Source organism: Eptatretus burgeri, chromosome 4 (assembly GCF_056783735.1).
Source record: "Eptatretus burgeri isolate ZD-2024b chromosome 4, Ebu_testis_v1, whole genome shotgun sequence".
NCBI classification, from domain to species: domain Eukaryota; kingdom Metazoa; phylum Chordata; class Myxini; order Myxiniformes; family Myxinidae; genus Eptatretus; species Eptatretus burgeri.
Window position 1 is genome coordinate 33,579,919 of NC_140964.1, and position 25,530 is coordinate 33,605,448.

Here is a 25,530-nt window from a genome sequence, read left to right on the forward strand (position 1 = left end):
CATTGGGATGAACCAGGCAGTGTGGGGTTAAACAACTCGATGCACGGATTAATTTGGTAAATGTGAAGACTCAACACAGGCTTGTTGTAGCAACTCTAAAGCTGCACCTTAAATCCTGGAGAATGGTACCATCCCAGCCTAGGCTGGATGTTGCCAAGCTCAGGGATGAGAGAGTAGCTGAGGAGTTTGCGAACAGGCTGAGTGGACACTTGGGGGGTCTGGGTGCTTTGGGGGGTCCTGAAGAGTTGTGGAGCACCTTCAAGACCACCGTCCTTGATGTTGCCGGTGGATGCCTTGGAGTTCACCGCAGGGCAAAGAAGAATTTTGTCTCTCAAGGGACACTGGATACCATTGACCAGAGTCGCAGGGCCAGGCTGAATGGCAGAGCTGAGCTGTTCAGGGAGCTGAGGCGTAAAACTGTACGTGCACTGAGGGTGGACAAGGAGTCCTATGTGCGAGGAATCTGTGAGGGGGTAGAGCATCACCTGTGGACAGGTGATTCTCGTCCCGCTTACAGGGGAATTCGCGCATTACGTTCATCCAAGCCCATCCCTCGGAGCACTGCAGTTCGAGCAGAGAGTGGTAGGCTCTTGACAGAGGAGTCTGAAGTGAAGGCCCGCTGGGCCGGTTACTTTGAGCGGTTGTACCAGGCTGATCCCCCAGCTGTCGAGTTGGACGTCAAGGGTGTTACAATCCCTGTTGCTGACCCTCGAATCAACTGTGGTCCACCATCGCTTGTGGAAACACGGGCTGCGGTGAACCAGTTGAAACGGGGCAAAGCTCCAGGGATCTGTGGCATCCATGCCGAACTTCTCAAGGCTGGTGGAAATGCTGCACTCGTGTCGTTGCATGCAGTTTTGTGCTCTGCCTGGAACACAGGCATCATCCCAACTGACTGGAAGAGGGGCCTTGTTGTCCCTCTCTGGAAAGGGAAGGGTGATCGCCAAGACTGCAACAACTACCGAGGGGTGACGCTGCTCTCAGTGCCGGGCAAGGTCTTTGCTCGGATAATTCTTGATAGGGTTCACCACCATCTGCTTGAGCACCAGCGTCCAGAGCAGTCAGGCTTTACACCAAAGAGGTCAACGATTGACCGTATCCTTGCACTTCGTGTCCTCACCGAACGCAAACGAGAGTTTCGGCAGGGGCTGCTTGCAGCCTATGTTGATCTCTGTAAAGCGTTCGATTCAGTGAATCGGGATGTCATCTGGAGGATTCTTGGTCTTCGTGGGGTGCCACCGAAACTGATCGATCTGATGTCTGAACTCTACTCTGGTACTGAAAGTGCTGTGAAGTGTGGTGGTACCGCCTCTGACTTATTTCCAGTTGTTACTGGAGTTCGTCAGGGATGTGTACTTGCCCCCACACTTTTCAGCACTTGTATGGACTGGATTTTTGGGAGGATGTCGGAGAGATCAAGTTGCGGTGCATCGTTTGGCAATGTCAAGATCTCGGACCTTGATTTTGCAGATGATGCAGTCATCTTTGCGGAGACTTTAGACATCCTCTTGGGGGCCCTCAAGGTGCTGAATGAGGAGTTGGAGCCGTTGGGATTACGGATTTCTTGGGTCAAAACTTCGATCCAGGCTTTCGGTGACATCTTGGATGCAGCTGTCCTGTCTGTGTCTGTTTGTGGTGAGGATGTTGAGGTCGTGGAGAGATTCACTTACCTTGGCAGTGATATTCATGTCTCCGCAGGTTGTGAGCCGGAGGTCAATAGACGTCTGGGTCGGGCCTGGGGAGTCATGGATTCACTGGATCATGGGGTGTGGCGCTGCCGGTACCTGTGCGGGAGGACGAAAGTCCGAGTCTTCAGGTCCTTGGTACTTCCAGTCTTGCTCTATGGATGCGAGACTTGTACTCTGACCAAGGATCTGAGACGGAGACTTAATTCCTTTGGTACCAGGTCTCTTCGGAGAATCCTTGGCTATCGCTGGTCGGATTTTGTGTCCAACGAGCGGTTGCTGAGAGAGACTCGGATGAGATTTGTTACCTGCATAGTCCGTGAGCGTCAGCTGCGGCTGTATGGACATGTGGCTCGTTTTCCTGACGCTGATCCTGCTCACCAGATTCTCTCAGCGAGGGAGTCTCATGAGTGGAGGAGGCCAGTGGGCCGACCACGTGCCTCATGGTTGCAGCAGGTTGACCATCATCTCAAGGAGATGGGGATGGGCCTGGCATCTGCCTGGGGGATGGCCAGACGAAGGCCCCTGGAGTACCGGCGGAAAGTGGACGCAGCGACGTGCTGTTCTGGCACATGCTCCCATACCTGACCTGACCTGAAGACTCATTGATCCGTCAGTGAAGTGACGGGTAGGCTCTGCTGGTGGAATATAAACTTGAAGTCACAGTAAACACAAATGCTCAGATAGGAACGGCAAACATGCCAACCTTCTCATTTGATATTTTAATTTATCCTTCATAATTGAAATATTGGCAGCTGGATAGATTAGAAAATAAATAAACAAACATTTTCATTCATAATTCCTTGATCTTTCATCAAGGCTATTAATATAATGGTTGGAGCATGTGCTCCGAGTCTAGGAGGTCGGTGGTTCGAACCCTGGCCGAATCATATATAAGACTAAAAATGGTAAGTGCTGCTTCCTTCCTTGACACTCAACATGAAAAAAAAGCAGGATAGAACAAGGACAAAACCATAGGTTGACATCCATTGCGCAGGCTTGTCAGCCTCCTGTATTGAAGTTTCCTTGGAAGAGTACTCATGATGATATTGCAATACTTGTACAAATATTTACACATCTGTTACGATTCCTTCATCACCAATTATAAAGGTATAAAGCAATCATTCGTACAAAGCAAGTAATCTTTAAAAACCGGAGCATGTAACATTGCCTATAATGAGATAAATAAATGAAGCAGAAGCTTACATGTCAAAGGTGAAATTGTTGTATGCATGTGGATGCCCATGTTCTTGTCCAATCGGTCTTGCCACACCATGTGCTGGCAAAGTGTCTTGACTTGCTTCAGACATACTGCATAGATGTATGACAGAGAATTATGCTATTATTACACGAATACATTGTACAGTACAATATTGTACAAACAGGTGTTTCCTATATGCTCAGAGGAATGGTCCCCAAACTGTCGCTCGTCATGTACCCCCTTCCATCATACACACAAAATAAAGTCTCTGTAATAACATTCAGAATTTACACGTTTGGCTTTACTGTGCATTAATATTTGTCCAAGTTAAACATTGGCTTAATAGAGATAGTACAGATTTCTCACCATTATTGTAATGGATATGCTTGTTTGTTGCCACCCCATTATATCAGGGGGTCAATGAAGATTGTGGAAGCATCAAAGAAAGTAGCGGAGAAGAGATTGAATTGGTTTGGTCATGAGTGTGAATGTGAGTGTGAGAGAAAGAATATGAATGTGGTGAAGCAACGAAGGCTGAAAACCAGATGGAAGGATGTGGTGGTGAGAGATTTAGAAATTGTGGGATTGGAAGAAGAATGGGTGATTGACAGGAGGAGATGGAGAAGGATGATCAACCATCATTGTGGTAACACGATGTCAAAATTGGAGAAGCAGACAGAAAAAGATGCGCTTGTTTGTTGCCGCAAAGGCACTCAAAGATTTGAATGATTAGTGATGACTTGAGTCACAAGTCGTTTTCTATACAAGACCTCCAACAATATTTCAACTTAAATTATCTTTTTCTTTTTCTTCTTCTTGCGAATAGCAGCTTGGCTGCCGGGTAGCTATTATTTTGTTGGGGCGCAACTATGCTGCTGATGCTGTGCACCCCCCCCCCACACCCCACACACCACTACACGAGTATTCATTTCACCGACCTCAGAAGGATGGCAGGCTGAGTCAACCCAACCTGGTTATGAAATTTACCAGAACCACAATTGTCCAGCACCTCCTTCAACTTAGTAGTCATCCTTTTGGCACTGAGTGCGTGCATGCATGCCTGTGTATATATGTGTGTATATGTATGTATATGTATGTATATGCGTATATGCATATATATATATATATGCATATATGCATATATATATATATGCATATATGCATATATATATATATATATATATAGCATATATGCATATATATATATATATATATATATACATATATGCATATATGCATATATATATATACATACATATATATATATATATATATATATATATACATATATATATATGTATGTATGTATGTATGTATATATATATATATATATATATGTATATATATATATATATGTATATATATATATATATATGTATATATATATATATATATATATATATATATATATATATGTATATATATATATATATGTATATATATATATATATATATGTATATATATATATATATATATATATATATATATATATATATATATATATATATATATATATGTATGTATATGTATGTATATATATATATATATATATATGTATGTATATATATATATATATATATATATATATATATGTATGTATATATATATATATATATATATATATATGTATGTATATATATATATATATATATATATATGTATGTATATATATATATATATATATATATATATATTTATATATATATATATATATATATATATATATTTATATATATTTATATATATATATATATATATATATATATATATATATATATATATATATACATATATATATATATATACATAAATACATACATACATACATACATACATACATACATACATACATACATGCATATATATATGCATATATATATATATGCATATATCAATCGCACCTCCTGGCTGGAATGGCGAGCATCAGCTGTGGATCATGTCTCACAAGGTAAAACCGCATAATCCGCAAAGAACAAACCATCTGTCTGCCACCCAGATGTTTATTCCCACAAATGCAAACCATTCAACCAGAACGCACATGATGCGATCTGTAGGTAAATAGAGAATAGGTGGAGGGTGACTAGCACTCCTCCGATCTAATTTTTATGCACCAAAGCGTCACCTCCAATCCGGAGGCATCGGCTCTGTCAAAGACAAAGATTTATGTTCAACGTTGGCGAAATATCAAACGGAGCTGCCTATCTGGATTTCAGGCTTACTTGCCCTCATCAAGATGGCATACCATATAAATATTTAACCAACGATGACCACATTTGTCATTATACACATACATATACATATACATTATACATATACACATATACTGTATGCTATAAGCACCCTCTGGCTGTATAATGGTGAGCATTAACTGCCGATTATCTCTCACATGGTAAAACCGCATAACCTGCAAAGAACAAAAGCATGTCTGCCACCCAGACGATTGTTCCAGCTGATGCAAACCAAAAAAAACAAGGCAAGTGCCATCGGGTGGAGATGTTGGATGCAGTTGTCCCCAGGTACTATATATATATATATATATATATATATATATATATATATATATATATATATATATATATATATATATATATATATATATATATATTATATATATATATATATATATATATATATATATATATATATATATATATATATATATATACATACTAGACGACCCGTGAACCCGTTGGTTTCCCTTCGTGACAGTGGTTGATGAAAAAAAAAATCATTTCAAGAAAAAAAAAAAGATAGCTCCAGCGAACTATACTGCTGAGGTTGTTTGCATTGATCAAATACTCCCAAAGAGAACTTGACTGAATCGGAGATTTATTTTTTAATGCTTTCTTCATTGCCAGATTTGAACGAAACTTGATACTGCACACCGCAAGCGAATGGTGAGTAAGGTGACCCTAAAATGTTTGCGCTATCGTGTACTGTTTTGGCTGTGTTTCGGGAACATACATACATACAAGATGAGAGTTTAAGTAATATATTATGTATTATATATTTTATATATATATATATATATATATATATATATATATATATATATATATATATTGCAATGCACCCACATCATAATGTAAGGGAAACTTCTGATATGCATCATTAAACTACACCTACCAGTCATTGCCTTTCCTTCACCAGTGGAGATACCAATACATCGTGATCAGACAACACCATGTTACTTTACAAAGCCGTCAAATACTCAGAAAATCTTCTCAGCTGTTTCCTTGGCAGCAACTGGCAAAGCAAAATGTCTTCCTGCATGGCATCTTCAGAAATGTACCACGCACACACCAAAAGATGAGCTCGGCTTACCGCATCTGTGGATTTGTTGATCTGCAGAAGGAAATACTGGCTGATAATGACAATTCACTAACTGATTCAGGGTATCTTTGCCCAAATCAACTTGCCTTGACAATGGGACAAATAAATAATTACTTGGCCTTCTCTCCAAGTTTGACACTTACCAACTTAACAGCTGCAGGTGGTATTATGTGCTCTTTAACAGTGTGAGGGTTTCCTGACCTTGCAATTCCAACTCACTTGGTACGATACTACAGGGGTCTTTGTATTTGTCATCACCAGCAGCAGAACGCAAAACTTTCTTGCTCACCATACCTCCTCCAATTAATGATATTCATGGTATTCAGTCTAAGTAACTTGAATTTTGATGCAATTGCATTTCTTTGAAAAGAAAATTCCCTGGTAGTAGCTGGACAAATGTTACTACTTAGCTTATTATCACCAAGATTGTTCTTCACACCGCCAGTATTTAGCTCAGGAGAAAACCAACATACTCATACATCAGAGTTCAATAACAGAGAGAGAGAGAGAGACAGAGACAGAGACAGAGACAGAGACAGAGACAGAGACAGAGACACTGAGACTGAGACAGAGACACTGAGACAGAGACACTGAGACAGAGACACTGAGACAGAGACACTGAGACAGAGACACTGAGACTGAGACACTGAGACAGAGACACTGAGACAGAGACACTGAGACAGAGACACTGAGACAGAGACACTGAGACAGAGACACTGAGACAGAGACACTGAGACAGAGACACTGAGACAGAGACACTGAGACAGAGACACTGAGACAGAGACTGAGACACTGAGACAGAGACACTGAGACTGAGACAGAGACAGAGACACTGAGACAGAGACACTGAGACTGAGACACTGAGACAGAGACACAGAGACAGAGACACAGAGACAGAGACACAGAGACAGAGACACAGAGACAGAGACACAGAGACAGAGACACAGAGACAGAGACACAGAGACAGAGACACAGAGCCAGAGACACAGAGTCAGAGACACAGAGACAGAGACACAGAGACAGAGACACAGAGACAGAGACACAGAGACAGAGACACTGAGACAGAGACACTGAGACAGAGACACTGAGACAGAGACACTGAGACAGAGACACTGAGACAGAGACACTGAGACAGAGACACTGAGACAGAGACACTGAGACTGAGACAGAGACACTGAGACAGAGACACTGAGACAGAGACACTGAGACTGAGACACTGAGACTGAGACACTGAGACTGAGACACTGAGACTGAGACACTGAGACTGAGACACTGAGACTGAGACACTGAGACTGAGACTGAGACACTGAGACTGAGACACTGAGACTGAGACACTGAGACTGAGACACTGAGACAGAGACACTGAGACAGAGACACTGAGACAGAGACACTGAGACAGAGACACTGAGACAGAGACACTGAGACAGAGACACTGAGACTGAGACTGAGACAGAGACACTGAGACTGAGACTGAGACAGAGACAGAGACAGAGACAGAGACAGAGACAGAGACAGAGACAGAGACAGAGACAGAGACAGAGACAGAGACAGAGACAGAGACAGAGACAGAGACAGAGACAGAGACAGAGACAGAGACAGAGACAGAGACAGAGACAGAGACAGAGACAGAGACAGAGACAGAGACACAGAGACAGAGACAGAGACAGAGACAGAGACAGAGACAGAGACAGAGACAGAGACAGAGACAGAGACAGAGACAGAGACAGAGACAGAGACAGAGACAGAGACAGAGACAGAGACAGAGACAGAGACAGAGACAGAGACAGAGACAGAGACTGAGACTGAGACACTGAGACAGAGACACTGAGACTGAGACACTGAGACTGAGACAGAGACACTGAGACTGAGACAGAGACACTGAGACTGAGACACTGAGACTGAGACACTGAGACTGAGACAGAGACACTGAGACACAGAGGCACAGAGACAAAGCCACACAGACACACACACAGAGACAGAGACACAGAGACAGAGACACAGAGACACAGAGACAGAGACACAGAGACAGAGACACAGAGACAGAGACACAGAGACAGAGACACAGAGACACAGAGACAGAGACACAGAGACAGAGACACAGAGACAGAGACACAGAGACAGAGAGACAGAGACAGAGAGACAGAGACACAGAGACAGAGACACAGAGACAGAGACACAGAGACAGAGACACAGAGACAGAGCTGCTGAGACAGAGACACTGAGACTGAGACACTGAGACTGAGACACTGAGACAGAGACACTGAGACTGAGACAGAGACACTGAGACTGAGACAGAGACACTGAGACAGAGACAGAGACAGAGACAGAGACAGAGACAGAGACAGAGACAGAGACAGAGACAGAGACAGAGACAGAGACAGAGACAGAGACTGAGACTGAGACTGAGACTGAGAAAAGATTGGGACAATACTATGTGCAGAGCTTTGGTGCTGCTTCAGCGGTCTCCTTGGCTATTGGGCACAATCATGGACGGGTCGCCACTCTGCCACAGTATACCAGCATGCTGGCACTCATTTTGCCGACCTCGGAAGGATGACACGTCGAGTTAACCCCGCCCGGTATTAATTCAACAGCTGAGAGGGATTTGAACTCAGGACCCAAGGATCCAAAGCCCGCCACCCTAACCATTAAGCCAACACCAGGCATACATCGAGAGAAAGTGTGAGGATGAGATTGATGGAGTGGGGTGAGTGGAGGCCCTGCTCAGGCTTCCTCTGGAATATGGTGAAGTTTAGCTGATAGTGACACATCATCGACTCATGACACTGAAGATCATGCTAATCGCATGAAAGATAGTCTTGAGCCAGGAGGAGTGACCAGATCCAGCCCATTAAAATGTGTAAATGATACAGCAGTTCAGTGAAAGCAGGAAACTGAACAACCCCCTTAGCCTTGTAAACATTCACCAGACAGAATAAGTTGGTATATTCGCATTTTGGTGTTCTGCCTTTGGACAGGTCCAATACTACCAAAATAGTTTTATTGGTTAGCATTTGTGCTGGGAGGATTGCTGTCGCCTTCCCAATAGTTCGGGCAGGAATTTCTAATTTGTTCACAGTGACAGCGATAGCTTGCTTATTCTTCACGAAGGACATGACAATTTTTATCGTCCACCAACTAATGCCAGCAGACGGGACGTCCAGTTTAACGTCCATCTGAGGGATGGCACACATTGATGAATCGTCTTGCCAGAGGGACACCAGGATGACAATTTGCAGCTAGGTCAAGATTGACTGGACGGGATAGAGGTGAGATGATTTGGTAGCTCGGACTAATAACAAGATTCCAAGATCAAAATCCATTGGGACCATACTCTGTGCAGAGCGTTAGTGTTGCCAAAGCAGTCTCCTGGGCTATTGGGCACAATCCTGGACGGGTTGCCACTGACGCAGGATACTTGAATGGCTCAATCATCCCAGCAAGCTGGTACTCATTTTACTGACCTTGGAAGGATGACAAGCTGAGTCAACCCCACCTGGTGTTAATTCAACAGCCAAGCAGCATTTGAATTCAGTACTCCAGGATCCCAAGCCCATCATCCTAACCATTAAGCTAACACCAGGCATAATAACAAGATTACAATATCATTACTTCTCCCCTCCCCATTACACAGACGCAGACGCAGACGACAAACAAGAAAAAGAGCAATCAGAGATTGCAAACCCTCGCCACGATTTCCTTTGAGTGGTGTATTTTGATAGGTTTAGGGTAAATCCAATATGGCTGCCAAACCATGTGACCAATGACATCATCTGTGTGAAACTTTTGTTCCTCATGGACAGGCAGTCATACATGTAAAGTTTTGACTCGATCTGTTCAGCCACTTCAAAGGAGAAGATTTTTGAAGGTTTTTTTAATTTTTATTTTTCAACAATATAGCTGCTGAATCACGTGACTGACATCATGAATATTTTTTTGCTGTGGACCATTTTATCCTGAGATGACCCTAAACTTGTTTCATACTGATTGGATGTGGTGTTCTACATATGCAATTATTACATCATAATGAGGGCACCTATGACGTCATTAAAAAACACTCATTCCCCATGAGGAGTACTTGCTATGTACCAAGTTTCAATTTTTTCCTTGGTGCAGTTTCAGAGAAACAGATCCAAAATTTTGCCATTTTTCCAATATGACTGCCACAACACGTGACTTATGACGTCACAATTATCATTACAACGTTCTCATTGAGTCGTCGCACCAATGGTGAAAATTTCGTCTCAATCCAACAAGCGGTTGCGGAGAAAAACACGAAAGTTCTGTGCGGACAAAAACAAACGGACGAACCCAAATGCAATACCCTCCTCCGAATCGTTCGGCGAGGGTAATAAAGTCAAGTGTTCCACAGCACAATCTTGTGTGTTATTGAGCAGGAACCACCAAGACCAGAATCACAATATCGCCATGCTTTACACCGTTTTGCGAGTCATAGAAATGTTTAGCCTACCCGAGGGTATACATACCACAGCAGGTCTTGATCACCCCAATCTCAATGTCCTATTCTGCTATATTCTCATACTCAAAAATAGTAAACCTCCATCGCAATGTACTGATCGGGACAGTATCCGGATTCTTACCTGTGCAGCTGAGAGGAGGCAACACGTTTGCGTTGTGATAGCCAGCATGTGAAGAAAGCCAACGACATGGCTATGATTACAAGAACGCTGACTGCAGATGTCAGGACAGCCACCATGTAACCCAAATGCCCCCATGCAACTGCTGAAAGACAGAGAAGCACAAACATTCTATACAAGCTTCATTTGATAAAGTTAACGAGAGAAACTTTTACTTTTTATATTGATCTAAAGTGAATGGTTGAGCTTGTACGCCAATCACAAATAGGAGAGAGGTTGAGCCAGAATGCTTTCATCCACACTGGACTATAAACATGAAATTGTATCTTTGTTACTTGCAAAATGGAAGATTGTTCAAGTGTATTGGTTCGTCGATTTTGTTAATCTGTCTGTCTGTTTGTGTTTGGCTATCTGTTTATCGCATACGGTCACAATTTGAAATCAATCTTCACGAAACCTCACCACATGATAGAGTTTCTCATAAGGAAGAAGACTTGTTTTGAGGTCAAAAGGTCAACATAGGCCCAAGGTGAACAACTAAGGTGGTATTTCTAAAATCTTCATTTTTCATCAGATTCACTTGACATTTGAAGAGGAGTTGCATATTTGGTCATTGAATTCAACCACCAATTATTTTTGAGGTCAAATTTGTTTTATGGATTCTTCTTCTTGTCTGTTTATTGATTCATTCACAAGCAGTGGTACCTGGCATTGCCCAGTGCTGTTCTAATTCTGTTGGCATTTTGAAGAAATTTTTTGTTGTTGTTGGGGCCTAAAACACTTCCCTACATGCACTAAGGAATGGGATCAGAGATCATTTAGTATTACCTTTCACAGTTACAAAGGCTTAAGCATGACAGAGTGGTTAAAAAAAAAATCTGACTTTTGGGGGGTTTTTTTCCTTTCAAAAAAAAAAATGTTGTTTGGCCTCAAACTGACAAAAATCTGAGAAAAATGACAGACACACTTTTCTTATAGAAGTACCATTAAAAAAAAAACAAATATATATATATATATATGCTTCAAAAACTAAAAATACTGAACCTAATTTTGCATGTTGCCCAAGGGAACCCCAAGTATGGTTTCTGTCTGAGTAACATATCTGGGGAAGGGGGTTCAGGGTGGGAAGACCCCAATCATCGACTTCCGGTTCTGGAGCATCAACAGGTTCTCTCAGGGGTCTCTTCCGACTTTCTCAAACTTAAGTTTCCAGTTGTTATATGTGATGTTTTAACTGTTTATTTTCTCACCTACATGTTACTGTGTTCCCAGTTCGGTTTTGTTTCAACAATCGTGCTATTTTGTGAGTTTTTATCGACCTTGTCTTAAAGGATTCCTTGAGGCCTACCCATCCTTCCCCTCTTGGTGTACGATCGTTTTTCTTTGTATTCTCTCCCTATTACCTTCAATTCCTATTTTCCCCACTTTCCCAACATCCCCCATTCCTCCCAACTAAACACTCTGTTTCTTGTCTTAAATTTAAAGGAAAAAACAAACAAAACAAAAAACTACCTTCCTCCCTGCATATCCACGAGTCCCGATCCCTCTTCTTCTTCATCTTCTTCCTCCTTCTGCCGGCACACCATCTTTCTTCTATTTGAGCTGACCCACTCTCTCCATTACCTTCACAATTTCTTCCAACAACCTTCCATTGGTGAATCTTACCTAATCCTCAAAAATCCACAAAAATTAATAACTGTCCTTGTTGCCTTTCAATCTATACACCTCCTGTAACCACGTGTCTCTCTCCACCCTCTTCCTGATATTTTTCATCGACCCAGCAGCTTCACCCTGCGTTTGCCGTTCAAAATTCACCACATACACCTCCACAATTTTACTTCAACCTTCCCTTTTCCGAATGTTATGCAATCCTTATTCAAAATAAATAAATGAATAAATCCACTTTTGTTTATACACCTCCCATTGCCACGTGCTTCTCTCATAACCATGCGATCTGCTTCCACCCCCTGTGTTTACCGATCCAAATTCACCTTTCACCTCACGATTTTTTCTACAATCGATACAAACCGAATCTAATGAAAACTCTCTCAAAAAATAATAATAATAAAACGATCTCTTATAATGCTTCATCTTCCTCTTTCACACGTGTGGTTCTCATTACTGTATTTTAATTCACAACTCTTCTTCTATTTCCACAGACTGCTATCAATTCAACCCTTCATTCACAACTTGCCGAAAAAAAATCCAACTGTTACAGCGTTTCTTCTCTCCATTCTCTTAATTCGCCTTTATTCCATCCATCAAGAAATGTTTTAAATCGCATTTCTGACCTAAAAATTCAAATAAAATGAAAACCCAGTTTGCTATGAATGTTCACTTTCCATCAACAATTCTTTTTTTCCAACTCCAGCGCCAACTCACCCCTCTCAAAGCAACCATCACACTCTTCTCCCTCCAAGCCTCCCTCCCACCTCTCCCAAAAACTCCCTCCTCACCGTTCTCCCTCAATTCTCCCCTGTCACCCTTCTCCCTCCAATCTTCCCCCTCACTCCCCCTTCTAAAATTCCCCCCCCTCACATCCACAAAGCTGCCTCCTTCCCTTGCCCTCTCACCTCCATTCATCACTCCACCTCCTCAAATCCTCAACTGCCTTCTTCTTGTCTCTTGTCCCCCTCTCCCCCAGCACCACAGAGCCTTTTCTCCTCCTCATCCGGACCCCTCCCCTCGCTATTCTGCAATACCCCACACTCCTTCAGCAACTCTCATTACCCCCCCTCCTCCCTTGTCTGACTCTCCCCCTTCCCTCCCATCCCCTGCACCCAAAGCCTCCTCCCCTCCCTCTTCAAAAACATTGTGGACCTCAAATATCTGGGGCCTTCGCTCAAACCTTACAGATATTTCCATACAGGTCGTCACTGACAAACCAGACATAATCTGCTTAACAGAAACTTTCCTCCCTCAAGACGTCTCTGATTCCCAAGTATCTCTCCCTGGTTACTCCCTCCTCTGGTATGACAGACCTGAGCCTCGTCCTGGTAGAGGAGTTGCTCTCTTCATCAAAGACTCCATTCCTCACTCTCCATGCACTGCATCACTCCCTCACACCCCCAGGAATACCTGTGGCTACGGCTTCCCCTCCATTCCCATCTCGTGTTTATATGTGTGCTGTACAGTCCACCAAACAGTGATGACTCCATTTACACCTCACTATCCGAAAACATGGACCAACTTCTATCTTCTCATCCAAACTCTCTCTTCCTCATATGTGATGACCTCAATTGTCATGATGCCAGTTGGCGAGGTGTGGGGACCTCTCTCACCTGTCATGGCATTTCAACAAAAGACTTCTGCGACTCATTGGGACTAATTCAATCGGTCAACGTCCCGACCTGGATCTCAACCAATGGTACTCTTATCTCTTCTGGATCATATTTTGACAAATTTTCCTGAAAATATCTGCTGTTCGTCCTCCACTCCAATCGGTTCTTCTGACCATGTCCTGTTCAAAGTGGACATCTCTCTGGCTGTCATCAGAGATCGACCTCAGCGCTGTCGAGTCTAGCATTTCACTCAGGCCGACTGACAGGGTTTCGAAGCAGCCATCAAACTTGTAGACTAGTCTCCCATCGCTACTTTCTCCAATATCAACTCATCCTGGGAATTCTTTCAAAGAAACTTGCTCTCCCTCATGCACAAATTTATCCCCTCTCATCGTCAGTTGTCCTACCCTTCCTCCCACCCTTGGTTCACTGAAGCTTGTGGCGAGGCAGTTGTCCTGAAACAACTTTCTTTTGCCTCATGGAAAGCAAACCCAACTGAGGGTAATCTCAGTTCCTTCCATAAAGCTCGGAACAAGTGTGTGTCTACCCTCAGGAGAGCCAGAAAACAACTCAAGCTCAAGTCTGAACTCATGTCTTTCTCAGCTCAAGTCTGAACTCTCAAACCTCTCTCCCTCCTCTAAATCCTGGTGGCATCTAACCAAATCTGTTTCTGGTGTACGTTCCCCCTCCATCCCCTCCCTTACCTCAAATGATCGTACTGCTAATACCTCACGTGAAAAGGCTGAATGTTTAAACTCGGTGTTTGCATCAAAATCTTGTGTCCATAATCCACCGCTTTCTGTACCTACCTTACCCAGTCTCACCCAACTGTCCCTGGACTATGTGTCCTTTTCCTCTGACAAAGTGGAGATCTTGCTGTCAAACCTCGACTCAGATTCTGCAACCGGTCCAGACGGCATCAGCACAAGTGTCCTGAAAACCTGCTCCTCTGCTCTGACTCACCCTCTCTCTGTTCTATTGACCCTCGCATTTGCTCAAGGTCATCTGCCATCTTCTTGGAATTCAGCAAACATTACTGCCCTGCACAAAAAGGTGCAAAAACAGATCCCTGCAACTACAGACCAATCAGCCTGCTCCCAATCATCAGCAAGGTTATGGAATCCAACATCGCTTCAGACATGAAATCCTTCCTCTTCACCAATGGCTTGATTTCCAATCCTCAATTTGGTTTCAGACCAGGTCACTCTACCCTGGATATTCTGCTTCTGCTCTCTCAACAATGGATGGAGGTACTCAATGCCGCACATGAAATCAGAGCCATTGCCCTCGACATATCGTGTGTTTTTGACACAGTTTTGCACCCTGCCCTGCTCACAAAACTCTCTTCCTATGATATCCAAGGCCATCTCCACTCATGGCTCGCTGACTTCCTCTTCTGTCACAGCCAACGTGTGGCCCTAAATGGAGTTCTTTCATTCCCACTTCCTGTCCAGGCTGGAGTTAAAGGCAGCATTCTGGGCCCTGTTCTTTTTCTGGTTTTCATCAATGATCTCTCCAACTCTCTGGAAAATCCTCTTTACCACTTCGCTGATGACTCCACCCTCTGCTGTACCATCTGTCATCCCTCAGACCGGCAAGCAACAGCAGCTTCGCTCTCTGCAGATCTGGGTAAAATCACAAACTGGTCCAACACGTGGACCATGTCTTTCAATCCGGACAAATCTCACACTCTCACTATGTCTCTCCAAAAGGACCATTTGGAACACCCCCCCCTCCCACCCCATCTACTTTCTCAATAATCCTCCTGAATAAGTCCTTTCAAGCTTCTGGGTCTCATTATCTGCCATGATCTTTCCTGGGAAAGCCACATTTCCAACCTGGCCTCCAAAGCTAGTGGCCGACTGGGAATCCTCCATCATGCAAAGTCCTTCCTCAGCCCACCTGAGCTCCTGACCACATACAAAGCTTTCATCCACAGCCTTATGGAGTACTGCTTTCCCCTTTGGGCTGGTGCTCCTGCCTCTCACCTATCACAGCTTCACGCAGTGGAAGCAATGACATTTAGGATAATTGGCATCTCCCACAATGAGGCTGAGTCTTTGGGCCTCTCACTCTCTCACCGCAGGTAGGTCGGTGGTCTTTCGGTCTTCTTCCATCTCCTCTCCGGTCTTGCCCCCCCCCCCCGCTCTGTCTGTGATTTGTCCCCACCATATTTCCACAGGGCGCTCAAAGTCCACCAACAGCCCCCTTCTGGCAAAACTACCAAAATAATGAATCGTTGCTCACATTCACTCTTTCATTCCTCTTTTTCCCCTCCTTTGGAATAAACTCCCTCACTCTGTTCAATCCCAATCTTCCTTCCAGGCCTTCAAAACAGCTGTTCACCACCACCTCTTATTGTTCCCCATCCAAAACCTCGATCTTTTCTACCCCCGTTAATCCACCCCAAACCCACCTCCTTCAAACTCCCTGCTTTCCTTCCTGAAAGTCCCTGTAGTGTCCATCTTATATACCCCATGTTCCCCACCCCATCCCTCTCCCTTCCACAGATCTCCTAATGCCTCTGCCCCCCACTGTTTTGTTCTTGCCTCGCCCCTCTTGTATCATGCCTCCCCCTTGCTGTGCGTTGTGTGCTTGCTCTGATACGAGCCTTGACAAGGTATACAAAAAAAAAATTCTCTCCATGTAAATGTGTGTTCCATCTTGTCACTGGTGGCATCCAGTATTACAAATCATCATCTTAAATCAAGAACGTTGAAACAACTTAACAATACTCATTATGGTGATGTTAAATATGGATGAGAATAATTTTCAAATTCAAAAATGTTTCATTTCATTCATTTTAAGCAGAGTTTCAAACCAAAGCAAATACTGAGCTTTGTCATGAAGCAGAAGCGATTTTTCTCACTCCATGGATGATGATAGCTGACTTCCAAAGAGATGGAAGATGGCCTCAGGCAAATAATAGAGTAAATGGAACAGAATGTTTGTGAAGTACAACATATTGTCTGTTGATTAAATCCATCAGTGAGGGGATGGGTAAAAGTGTGTGTGTGTGTGTGTGTGTGTATGTGTGTGTGTGTGTGTGTGTGTGTGTGTGTGTGTGTGTGTGTGTGTGTGTGTGTGTGTGTGTGTGTGTGTGTGTGTGTGTGTTGCTTTATTCTAAGGGAATAATTAACATGGGCTCAGAAAGCTAATAATCAATTTACTTGGAAGAAAAATGTCTGTTCAATCCCGAAGTGGAAATTAAAAGATAGTTTTTTTCAGGATGGAGGAGGACTTCTGTCTACAAGCCAGAACCTGGAACTTTAATGTCGTGGTTCGAACAGTGTGACGGCAGGAATTCCCCTTTGGAATAAAGCGTGACAGACAGGGAAGGAGCACACAAAATTATATATCAAAATACTTGAAGCAAAATAAAAAAAATATATAATAGTACATGTAAGGAACACACAAACAACAACAACAACTACGACAGCAGCAGCAACAGCCACGACGACAATAGCAAGAACAACAACCACAGCCACGACAACAACTACCTCTAATGAAAGATCCTTTCTCGCACGTTTCATTCACTTTACATCCTAATTGAGATTCACAGATAGACGTGCAATATGTTTGTGAAGTGTAACACACTGTCGTTTGATTAAACCAGTCAGCAAGGCGACAGGTAGGCATGCCGAGTATTGAAAGGATAGTAAACTATGCAAAAAAGTTAGTTACTGTACAAATATGTAGTTTACTCTCAAAATTCCTATCCTCCCCCTTTCCACCCTTTCCTTTATTTTCTCCACTTGTGGACACCAGTCTTCCTTTAAGTGTTTCGAAGTGGTGAACCACCACCATCTCATATTAAACCCTTGTTAACCAGTCATTTTCATCCCTGCTGATCTTTCTCCCCAGTCCACATGCAACAATTGTTTGTGTGCCTCTAGTTTCCCTATAATTTGGGCTTCGAGTCTGTTCCTTCTTGGTACCCTGTTTATTTGTCTGCACACATGCTCAGTTGCCCCTCTTACCCACCGTCTCGGTCTTGCATTTATTTGCCTTGACCTTATTTCTCATTCAGGAAAAGCACATAAATTGCATGGAATGCTCCATCTTCCTGATGAAACAAATGTTTCTTCCAATTCCGTGCTATTCATTCCACAAGTACCATTCCCGTGGCAGCACACTCATCATGCAGTTGTCTAACTGGGTTCAATAGCTGATCGAACAAAATGTGACCAAACTGCCACGTTGTTACTTCCCAGGTAAGGAATTTAGAGCTCCCCCCTCTGGAGGGGATTTTAAGCCACCTGTCTTTTTGCTGGCACCCTCTTGTGGACATCAATGATCATACAGTGAATTTGAAATAATAGATCTCTGAGAGGTACTCAGTTGTCATGAAAAACAAAAAATTAGTGTACAAAAACAAGACGACATCAGTTCTTTCATCGACAATAAGGAAACAAACAAACAAAAAAAAAACAATGAACACATCAGTTTTTTCTTTTTTGTCTTTTTTTGATTGACAAGAAACATCTGCACACTCAAACCTCAAACATTCATACGTACCACTTAAGCAGCACCAAAATGGTCCTTCAAACTCGTTGCTATGTATGTTTGTGCAGAAGTTTGCTCTGACTTTGAATTCCTGATGTACAAAACATTAGACATCACGACTGATCGTCATCTGCGATATCATCATGAAAAAAAAATAATAGGTAACTTCAGTCAAGCACTGTGCAATGAGCTATATGCCAAATTTCAGATCAATTTGGATTTTATCATAATTGATCTAAACCAGAAAAGCCAAAACTTATCAAGATGGTTTTTTGTTGTTGTTGTTGTTTAAACTTTTGCAATTCAGTGTATAATTAATGGATGATGATGATGATGAAAGTCTCACAGGAAATGTCTTCTTGAGGAAGAGTCCAAAATCATTTACTTTGATTTGAGATGGTGATATTCAGAATATCACTTGTGCGTGCAAAGCGAAAAGTGGGGTTAAACAATTGGTTCACTTCTGTCTGTCTGTCTGTCTGTCTGTCTGTCTGTCTGTCTACAAATGCAAGTACATTATCGAGGAACAACTTGATTTAAATTCAATGTTATATTTTGAATACGAATCGAAAAACAAACGTGCAGTTTAGTTGTACTTTGGCTCTCAATTTGTCCCGATTGTACATGTGCAGAGAGGAGCGAGATAATTATTTTTTTTTTACTCAATCTGTGTCTCGCAGTCGAACATTGAAAATAATTCCCAACAGGAAACTTACTGTTTTTTGGATGTCGTAAAGGACACAAACAACAGGCATGAATAACTAATGTAACATGTTAAATAAGGTGGTGTAAAAGATGCTGCATCAATGGCGGTAAACTTCAGAAGAAAGTTTTTCTCTCCAACCGTGAATAGCTTTATTTTATTACAATTTAATGAAATACTTGAACACTGTAAAACACAAATAGCCTTTGGGGCACTTTCAAAACCCTTCCGGTTAGCGGTACTTTGAAGCCTGGTGTTGGCTTAGTGGTTCGGGTGGTGGCTTGGGATCCTCGGGTCCTGAGTTCAAGCTCCGTTTGCTACTGAATTAAAATGCACCAGGAGGTTGACTCAGCCTGTCATCCTTTTGAGGTCGGCAAAATGAGCACCAGTGTACTGGTAAGGGGGACACTGCATCAGCGGCATTGCCACGTCCCAACCAATGATGCAATCAGCAGCCACAGGCTGCACTCGATAAAGAGAGAGCAGTACTTTGACAACATATTACAGCATTTTACGTTATCACGACCAATCAAATTTGCCACTCGTAGACCCAACCCATGTCCTAAATTCTCGAGACAGCGTGGGGTAAGGTGTTCTACGAACTTTCTCCTTCGAAAACTATGTTTTTTGGTGCCCAAAATTTGTTGTTTTGCATCATTATAAAATGCACAAAACGTCATTTTCATAAGACGAAGCATTCAAGTGATCATGCAGGAAATTTTTTTAAAAAAAACACAAATTGTTGATAGTCATTTGTTGACACCAACATAAGGAGACCTCCCTTTGAAAAAGTCTTACAATTGAAAGCAACAGTCATTTGACCAGCAAGTTCTGCATTCTTGAACCTTGAATTTTCATTTTTAACCATTGTGAAACTCAACGAAAATATACACGTTTCAGACTTTATGCTGCAGGTCCGTGGAGAATTTTACCTTTGTTACCTCCACCGCCAAAGGTGGACGGAGGTTATATTTTTAACCCATCTGTTTCTGTCTGTCTGTGAGAAGGTTATCTCAAACAGTTATGCACAGATTCGGATTAAATTTGGTGTGTGACATAGACGAATTGATTAGATTTTAATGAAGTTTATGCTAATGTGTCCAATCTAGTTGATATTGACAATATCTGATGTGATTCTTCACAATAAGAAATGGTGATAAAATTATATATAACACAATATCTCAAAAGATTGTGAACAAGTCATGACAAAACTTGGTGGATGAGTTGGATAGGTGACAAGAACAAGCAGATTAGATTTTGGTTAAGGCCTGGATTCAGATCTGTTCCATCAGTGGGATACAATCACTAAACTGTGCGATATATATACATATATATATATATATATATATATATATATATATATATATATATATATATATATATATATATATATATATATATATATATTGTTACGGCTGTGGAAATTGACAGAACACGATAAAATAAAGGTCCCGAGATCAGTTAGGCCGATAAGTCGGTGTTCAGATAGATTTCCCCACCGTTGTTTAAAGGGAACTATTCATGTTAACTGGGCTGTGATCTTTGAGTTAGCCGTTATTCTTTACTATCATTATTTTGGGCTAACCACGTCCACCACCAATATCTTTCTCAAAAAACGCTTCACAACAACCACCCCCACCACCAACATCGCTCTCAACAACCGCTTCAGACCAACCGCCTTCCACCACCACAACCACACCTGCCTCTCACCAAACCATACCATCCTCACCACTTCGCCAGCAACCGTCAACATCTCCACACCACAAACATTGCCTCACCTTCGAAACGACGCCATCTTTGCGCCAGCCGTGGCGAGTCCACATCGAGCGGCGTCGCTACAGGCCGACGCGGGACGTTTGCTCGTCGGATCAAGCTTGGTGATCTCGCACATGTCCGTTTTCCACGCAGAGGTCAGAGGTCAGAGGCGATCGGATCGAAAGGCTTGGTGATCTCGCACACGTCCGCTCTCCGCGCAGAGGTCAGAGGTCAGAGCTCGAGGATCGGAGGCCAAACCGCGTCTCACCAGCCCTATAAAAGGACGAGCAGAGCGCCAAGCTTGCGTTCGAGTTGGGTCGCGTCGAGTTGATCGGTAGTAGTTGATCGGTCGGTCTGAGTCAGTCTGGAGAGGTCGGGGAGTCAGGAGGAAGCCAGAAGCCAAGGAGCTGCGTGGAAGTCTGGGCTCGTGGCAGAGTCGGGAGCTTGGAGCTTGCAGTCGGTGGAGAGTCCGGGCGTCTCGAAGGAGACGCGAGTTGGAGGCGCAACCTTGCCTGCTGTGTCTTGCAAACCGCGCGTTCGTGTGGAGAGAGCCGGAGAGAGCTCGCCAGCCAGCGACAGGCGGTCTGAGGTGACCAGGCTTCGGCGCAGTTTGAGCATCACTGAGGGACGGACGGGTTCTTACAGAGCATCAACTCTAAGAGAGCAAAGACCCGTTCGTTCCTCTCAAACGAGTTGCCGACTAAGGCACGAATCACCCGGCTGCTTAGCAAGGCCCGAGCTCGACCGCGGCTATGCTAGCTGCCGTGGGGAAGGAGCATCGCGGGTCGCCCAAGCGCGTTCGTGTGGAGAGAGCCGGAGAGAGCTCGCCTGCCACACGGAAGGCCCGAGCTCGACCGCGGCGAAGCTTGTTGCTGTGGGGACGGGACGTCGCGGGTCGCCCAAGCCAGACACCACGAGGGTGCAGGTAACCTGCAACGGTCTCGTGGGACTCGTTCGGTCTGCCAAGTCCCACGCCATAAAGACCCAAGAGGTCAAGTCTGACCCCATTGCCTTTGATGGGGTCTTTTTCCTGCTTTTCTTTCGAATGAATGTTTGTGGCGCCGAGTCCCGTAAGTAAAACTGTGTAAGTGACTGTACATTAGTAATTACTTATAGACGGTTGTAGCGCTTTGTCTTGCCCACGTGCCGTGCCGCATTCATTGCTTGTTCTGTATACGTGCATGTTGGTGTTTTTGAATGACTGCATGATTGTTCCTGCATACGTAGAGTAAATAAATGTGCTGGTTTAAATGTTAGTCCGTTCGTCGTGTCCTCTTTCCCTTATTGGAACGCCATCTTGCATTGCGGAATGTTAGTTGGGTGTTAAACACCTGTTAAATAGAATCGGAGGTCAGGTGATAATACCCGCTCGGTTATCTCTGAACGGAACGGACCGCTTGAGCGGTTCGTGTCCAAGCCGACCTGCGTCGAGGTACGGTCCCTCGGTAGGTTACCTACGCGAGTACTTAGGTATATCGAGATTCGGCGATTGACCCTATTTTGCGCGGGTAGAATACGGACTGGGCCGTGATGGGGATGAGAACCCACCCGTGACAGGGTTCTGGCGTGGTTCCAGAAAGTCACGACAAGATTGCTCGTTCGGTGGGCGAACCAGCTGCTATTGGTTAACGCGGTCGTTCGCACGCCGGGCGGGCGGGAAATCTACAACAATATATAAAGTAAAATCTAGAGTGCACCCACAGCATGTGCTCTCGAGGCCAAGCAGCCGCCATGTAGGAATACCCTTCCCTCATTAGAACGCGAGAGGTACAAGTATAGCTGAGTGTGTGATCAGCGCTCGACTTTATTGCATTCCATTGACAGATCGATTCACATTTGTTTGTTTTCCTTCGGAGCCTTGCAATAGAGCTGCAAAGGTGACTGACAAAAATGAGTCTGATTTGAGCCAGTCAGGAGTGTCAATTCTAGTTGGTCTTCGAGAATAATTGAGTTTCAGTGCCTCAATTAAATGGAATTAAATTGGGGGGTTACACGACAATGCTCCTTGCAGAGAAAGCTTTGAAAAACACACACACACACACACACACACACACACACTACCAGTGATTATAACAACATGACAATGTATGAACCTTAACATGATAAATGAAACACATCAGCATAAATGTAAGCCATATCGACAACTGATCAGACAAATACGGCATGAACTATGGAGTTGAAACTTCACCACCGAGAGCCAAACAATAATAAAATAAACCGATGTCACCCGCAGGGTGAGCTGTATCTTGCCAAAAGGTGACCACATGTGACTTCTTTAAGGTCACACTGAGGTGAACAGAGCTGCTATCCACCAGGAGCGACTCCTTGAGGAATATCTGCCCACGAGAGATTCCGATGAGAATCGTTCTACGGAGTAACCATGAAAAATATGCGTTTGCCTCATAACGTCACCAAATGACGTCATAATGTCTCAAGCTTGACAGATCTCGAAAGCACTCATCGAGGTGTTCAATTTGAGGTACTACACGATATGGTTCCTAAAACTTGAAAATTTGACCTTGGGGTCAAATATGTTTGACCTTAGGCGTTAACCATAAAGGTCAAGGCCAATCGCCACCAAAAACTAATCAGCTGACCGCCAGACCATGAACTATATTCCCATGAAGTTTGAAGACGATCCGATAAAAATTACTCAAAAAAAATAAGGGTTTCGTCGACTCCCCTGATTTGTGACAAAGTGACCTTGACCTTTGACCTTGACCTTCAAAATTTTGTGCACTGAAAGGGACCTCTATAGGCCTCTGATATGCGAAGTTACAAAAATTTCCAATGATAACTGTGCTCTGCAGAATTTTTTATACATGATTACAGACAAAAAAAACAAAAAAAAAACAACAAAGCTGACTAACATATCTTGCAAAAACTTCGTTTTGGCAAGATAATAATAGCAATAATAATAATAACTAGTCGAAACCCCGTCACAGACGGATTCCGTTCCATGAGCCCAATATGACAACCGGTGGTGACTCTTGTAAGAGCCGGATCCCAGTCGATGTACTCCATGGCCTTACCTAATGAGGCCGACACAACGTCCTTGTACACGACATTTTTGTTGTACACTACTCCTTGTGAAGAAGTCCCCTGATTTGTGCACGTGTCTACTTTGACGTACAAACACCGTGTCAAAACTTCTCAGGTCACAGTACCGAGAAAAACATGACGCAACCGCCTGGAGTAGCACAAAATTGGTCCTTCAGTATTAATATATAGATAATAATAATAATAACTTAATGTCTTCAAGATATGTGGAACAACAAAAGATATGGCACTGGACAGACCTGAATGGTGGGTAATGAGGGCAGACCCAAAACTGAAAGGAAAAATTTCTCATGAAAAGAAGACCAATTCATTGTAGGAGTACATATGACACCAATACATAATTAGCACAAAAAGTCCATCAATGAAGTGTGCAAAATGAGACCTCTCTATCACTTGCTATTTATGGGAAGTAGCAACATGGGACAATCGGAAGACAAGCAGACTGAACTGGCGGGGATAGATTTCATTGCAGAAGTCTCGTGGGAAATGCACTCCATCCTGAAGCCTGACTCGATGATGCGAGATTTTGCTCAACTCTAAATTTCCGCTTTGGTCAAGTCTCTCATCATCACAAAATACAAGTACTGACAAAAGGACCGGTGGTGGGGGTCAGAGTTCGGGGGGGGGAGGGGGTTGTTGTTCATAGGTCAGATTTTAGAACCATTTCATTCACTTCTTCAATGATGAGATGATTAAAACAGTCAGCCTTTTGAAACCAAGCAAACTATTCTAGAAATCAGAGCCTTACATTCCACAAAGTCAACTTCAGCATAGGCATGTTTTGCAAGGTATGTTTTGTTTGGCAAACCCGTTCACCCTCACACCTCTACAATATGGCACTGAAGCGCTCCATCCATGGCGGCCATCTTTTGTTGAAGTGCACGTCGCCACAGCTTCACCCATGAGATAGTAGCCTTTTTGACATGTGAAGACCAGCGTGTGTCCTTGTTCCTCATTTCCCACCACATTCTCCATGAAGCCATGCTCTGGCTGCACAGGGAGATTGCAAATGGCTGAGGTGGTCGAGCAGATAAATAAATAAAAAGAAGAAGTGGTGAGCATAAAATCATTGGCAAACAAACCACCAAGTGACCAAAATTAATCTCTCAGCATTTTGATAATTGCATTGTGATGATGGTTGTACTGTTGTTAGCCAATTAATCCGGTGAATAATTAGTACGTCTAGTCCAAGATAGGAAATGCCGGAGAGCTGTTGTTCGGTCATCTTACTGCGCAGCAACGGAGAGATAAAGATAAATCCAGTGGAAGCACAATAAAACATGCCACATGATTTTTCCTTTTCATATTTTTGCATGACCGATGGAGTTGTACATTCTCCTGAGAAAAGGCCGATGTGACACAATAATCCTCTTGATAATATCTTGGAGGACATCTCTGCAGTCGATG

The 25,530-nt window shown here is 43.3% G+C and overlaps 1 protein-coding gene across 4 annotated transcripts in view; it reads right to left on the reverse strand.

Moving 5' to 3' along the window:
- LOC147027770 (sushi domain-containing protein 3-like) overlaps positions 1–25,530 on the reverse strand; it is a 42,967-nt gene that overhangs the window by 17,008 nt on the left and 429 nt on the right. The window contains exons 2-4 of one of the 4 annotated variants that reach the window (XM_085877354.1): positions 24,948–25,136; positions 10,822–10,960; positions 2,892–2,996 (exon numbers count right to left, since the gene is read on the reverse strand). In XM_085877354.1, coding sequence (XP_085733480.1) covers positions 2,892–2,996; positions 10,822–10,960; positions 24,948–25,136 — 433 coding nt within the window. Of the gene's footprint in view, positions 1–2,891; positions 2,997–10,821; positions 10,964–24,947; positions 25,137–25,530 lie in introns of all 4 variants that reach the window. The other 3 variants (XM_085877353.1, XM_085877355.1, XM_085877356.1) reach the window with 3 other exon arrangements.